General features: G+C 52.0%; 1 protein-coding gene across 1 annotated transcript in view; it reads right to left on the bottom strand.

The window, feature by feature from the left end:
* The window catches only part of PMM2 (phosphomannomutase 2), a 24,318-nt gene that overhangs the window by 6,105 nt on the left and 13,479 nt on the right, over positions 1–4,734 (bottom strand). Inside the window, exon 7 of the mRNA XM_007939614.2 lies at positions 2,102–2,217. Within this exon, the coding sequence (XP_007937805.1) occupies positions 2,102–2,217 (116 nt within the window). The remainder of the gene's footprint in view (positions 1–2,101; positions 2,218–4,734) is intronic.

The raw sequence follows: 4,734 nt of genomic DNA, 5'->3' as shown, positions 1-4,734 counted from the left end.
GGCTCTGAAGCCAGCCTTCTGCTGTACTGTCCGTCGGGCTCTGAAGCCAGCCTTCTGCTGTACTGTCCGTCGGGCTCTGAAGCCAGCCTTCTGCTATACTGTCTGTCAATCTTGGGTTTGCGAGCCCTGCAGCCGCGTGAGTCAGGAGAAGCCGCCTGCTTGATGTCTGACCCACAGACCTGGGACTTGCCAGCCTCTACAACCTCGCAAGCCACTTCCTTGAGCTAAATCTCTAAGCTTCACTGTTTTTGCTTCTCTACAGAACACAGCCTAAGACAGCTGTGATCACAGGTGACGTCCTTTCTTCATGCTTTTCTGTATTTTCACCTTTTCTACAATGAATGTGCATCACTTTAGAACCAGAGGTGGAGGGGAGGGAGTCATTCATTTCACTGTCTACAACATTTGTTTTTTTAAAGTCATTAAGATCTATAGAAACAGAAGCATCAACATGTGGTGAGGAAAGGGTTGAGCAGAACAGAGGTCCCCTAGAAGTCAGTTTCAAGAATGGTACCTCACCACACTGGCTTCTAGAAAGCAAGTTACATGCAGCAAGAATGTCACCACCCATAGGTGTCAGTTGGTAACATGGCACCAAGATGGAAGGACTGGGAGACTCCTTGCTATGTCCATGGGATGCCATTCCATTACCTTAATTTTTCTAAGGCATAAAGTCAGAGAATCCGCACTGAACCAGTCCTGCGTCGAACCAGTCCACTAACAGGATGTAGACCTACACCATTCTCTCAGGGAGAACACAAGACTGAAGGCTGCACCTCTTAAAAGCACCACACTTGTTAGGGTGTTAGGACAAAGTTCTCCCCACCTCACTGGAGACAGCTTGTCATGGAAAGTGTAAGCATCTGAAGAGCAGGCAGGTTTGTTCAGAGTCCTGGGTGGTGCACTTAAGTGAGGACTACTAACCAAAAGGCTGGTGGTTCAAACCCAGCTAGAGGCACCTCTGGAGACAGGCCTGGCGCTGTACCCAAAGGCCACAGGCACAAAAACCCCATGGAGCTGGACAGCTGAAGACCCTACAGCTGTACTCTGCGCACACAGGGTCACCACGGGTCAGAACGGACTTGGTGGCAACTGGTTTGGTACTTTTTTAGATTAGTTCTGGTCCCCTGGCTTAGTCACTAGCTGTGTGACCTCAAGCAAGTCACGTACCTTCCTGAGTCCTGGTTCTGTCAATTTGAAAGGAAGAAAGGAGACTATCTCATTTCCTTCGTGCTGGAAGAACAGGGTTTGCAAGCTACACTGAATGGGCCTTGACAGAGTGTGTGAATGGATCAGAGAGTGGAAGAAGTAGACGCTCTACACGTGCACACGTGTGTTTACGACGCACCCACCATGTGCAACCACACGACCTGGAATGGGAGCCATGGCCGCAGGCTACCTAACCTGCCGGGCAGCACACAAAAGACAAGCAGAGAGTCTACAAGCGGCAGAACCAAGACGCCGAGCCACAGGCTGGCTCTGGACACGGAGCTGAGCCTCCCCTCGGCGCCTCCAACCTGCTGAGCATGCAGCCGTCCTGGGGGAGCCCACCGTCGCCACAGAGCCACTGTCGGCGTCTGTTCTGTGAGCTCCTCCTCCAGCGCCCGCCTTAACTCTGAGCTCTGTTCTCAGTTTCCAGTCGATTCAGCCCTGGACAGACCCCAGTACCCTCTGTGTGATACCAAGGACTGGTCCCACCTCTTAGTGGTCCTTGGTGTCCTCTGGGGACTCCTGGTCTCACTTGACCCCCAGTGCTCGGTCCACACTGAAGCTTCTGAGAAACAGTACAGGGGGCTGGTAAATAAAACGGCAAGGGTGCTGCAGCTGAGGCCAGCGCCAGGCTGTGCTCTGGAGGGCGCCCCGGGTGGGCCATGCTTAATTCAGGAGCCAAACGGAAAAGGATCTACTGTCTCTTGCTCAGAGGCATCGGGTGTCTGAGCAGACGGGAGGGAGCTCGGTCACCCCCTCTCAGGTGACACTCTGTCACTCGGTTTGAGCTGGGCTGGAAGGTGCAGTGTGGCGAGAGGAATGGCGCCCCTTTGTGGGTCTCTCCCTTCACACCTGACCTGAACCACAAAACTGCAGGATGCCCCCTACTTACTGGCATGGTCTTGTCTCCAAAGAAATAGATAGTGTCATAGCCGTCATGTTCCACGTGTCTGAGGCAGTACCGTTTATCCCACCCGTCAGGGAAGACGTCAAAGCTGATCTGGCCACCTGCCAGGTGGGGAGGGGAAACACAGATGCTAAATGTGAACGAGAGGCTGGTAACAGTGCACTTATAGACAATTCAAGCAAACAATGGTGCAGGCTCTCTGGTCACGGGTGTCTCTCTTGGACCCTTGAGTGCTGTGCTCTTTAAAGAACTATCTGTACGGAAGGAAACTGACAACAGCACCTGGAAAGATGAGCTAGGAACCTTAGGAGGCAGTGAGTTTCTGTTGACAAGGGAGGGGCAGCTCAGAAGAGGAGGGTGAGGTGGACGCACAGCTCAGAGGATGTCGTCAGTGTCACTGCAGTGTGCATGTGGAGACGCTGCCTTGCTTTACATTCTGCTGTGCGTGTTGTTAACAAAAAATAAAACATGCACACACAGTTTACTCTCTGGATTGCCAAGGCCGATTTCACAATATCCTAGTTCGTTACGTACATTAACCTAGGGATACCAAACCAAACTCACTGCCATCGAGTTGTTTCTGACTCATAGTGATTCCCAATGGGTTAAAGAAGCTGTAAATCTTTATGGAAGTAGATCGCCCTGTTTTCCTTCCATGGAGCAGCTGTTGGGTTTGAACCACTGACCTTCTAGTTAGCAGTCAAGAGCCTTACCCACTACGCCAATAACCAATACCAAACTCACTGCCATTGAGTCAATTTGATTCATAGCAACCCCTCCCTGGGTTTCTGAGGCACTAACTCTACAGAAGTAGATTACCCAATCTTCCTTCCAAGGAGTGGCTGGTAGGTTTGAACTGCCAGCCTTCTGGTTAGCAGTCAAACGCCTTAGGGACTACGCCATGAGAGCTCCTACTATGCCGACCGGTGCTAGAAATTAATCACCTGGCTCTAACAGCAGGACACAGCGTGTCTCCACGGGATGAGAAACACATTTGTGCGCTGTGTGGGATGGGCCTAAGTGCAGCGTGCTCGTGAGAAATCGGATGACAATGTCATTCGCTCATGGTTGTCTGGAGCCTGAATACGCCGAGTGGAAACTTCCTGGAAGGAAGCAGGTTGTAGCCACTCACTGAAGGAAAGATCAAAGGCACAGTGACGGGGATCGAGAGGCAGAGTTCATGGACAGTAAGAACTCTGTCAGAGCTCAGGTGGGCGGAGCTTTGCCTCCCTGTTCGGGAACACCAACAGATCTGTCCAGTCATCCAGTCTATACCACGCTTTGCAATTCCAGTTCCTCGCCACTCACAGCACTTCTTGATGCCAGTAAAATGTGGGCAGGAAGTGATGACTAATGGACGTTGACAGAAGTCATTTGCCTGAAGGATCCAATAGGCAGGTGTGACCAAAAAACACGCCCCAGGTGACAGTGGTCAGACAGACAGTGTGCCAGACGCCAGAGTGACCAAGTGCGGGCAGCTGGGTACCAACAGCTTTGCCCACTGAGGTGAGCCCCTCCCCTCCCGGTCTTGCTTCCTTGATCTGCAGATTCAACCCAACTGATACCCGAGGTTCCCTGCTGTTCAAACTTTCTAAGGTCCAGGAAACGTTTTCATGTGTGACCTCACTTATATAACATATCTGTGACAGGAAGCATACAGAGATCAGAGTTTATTACTGGAGCCCTGGTGGCGCAGTGGTTAAGTGCTTGGCTTCCAACCCAAACGTTGATGGTTTGAATCCCCCAGCAGCTCCACAGGACAAAGACCCGGGGACCTGCTCCCGTGAAGACTGTGCCCTGGGAGACGCCGAACAGCGGGATGGTCGTGGCTGAACAGCGTGGCGAGCTAAGTAAACCCACCACCTCTGCATGCAAGGACCGTGAGGTGGCAACTCGAGTGTCACCGATAGAGTCGCCCCACACAGAGGGAAGAGGCAAACGCTTCCAGTCTAACTTATCAGAAGGGCACGTTTCAGTTTTCCCCTCCAGAGTTCAGGACGGTGCCTCTGTGGTGCCCAGAGGACTGTGGGTGAATTCTCAGTCTTCATTTTCAACATGCTCTCGCTCTGTTTGCCTTGAGTGCTAAGCTCTTTGCAAGAACTGTCTGTGTGGGAAGAGACTGACAACAGCACCTCAAAAGGTCAGACAGGAGGCGTGTGGGGACAGTGAGTTTGTGTTAATGCAGGAGGAGCAATTTGGAAAAGGAGGGTGAGATGTTGCCTAACTTAAGAAACGTGATCCACGTCACTGAACTGTATGTATGCATAGGAATGGGGGAATGGGTCTGTGTTTTTGACAACAATTAAAAAACAAAATGGGGGGGGGCGGGTGAAGATGCTCTTATTCTGCCCAGGAAGAGAAGTGCAGGGAGGAAACAAGCCCTGACTCCACTGGGCAGGGACCCGGGACCTAACCCAACAGTCTGGGAGTCATCTCCCAACTGGGCAGGTGTTGCTATGGGCGACTATGCAGAAACCAGTGGTTCTCTTCTACATCGCTCTGCCCATCTCTCCCCACCTGGAACCAGGGCTTCGAACCCGTTCAGTAACTGACGTCCTGAACAGGGCTGTGTGTGCACTGCATAGCAACCACACTGCTGCCCATGGGGTTCTGACCTG

Source organism: Orycteropus afer, unplaced genomic scaffold (assembly GCF_000298275.1).
Source record: "Orycteropus afer afer isolate SDZICR_OR568_19922 unplaced genomic scaffold, OryAfe1.0 scaffold00061, whole genome shotgun sequence".
In the NCBI taxonomy this organism is placed as follows: Eukaryota; Metazoa; Chordata; class Mammalia; order Tubulidentata; family Orycteropodidae; genus Orycteropus; species Orycteropus afer.
Note: the sequence above shows the minus strand (reverse complement) of the source record. Positions and strands in the feature narration are given on the sequence as shown.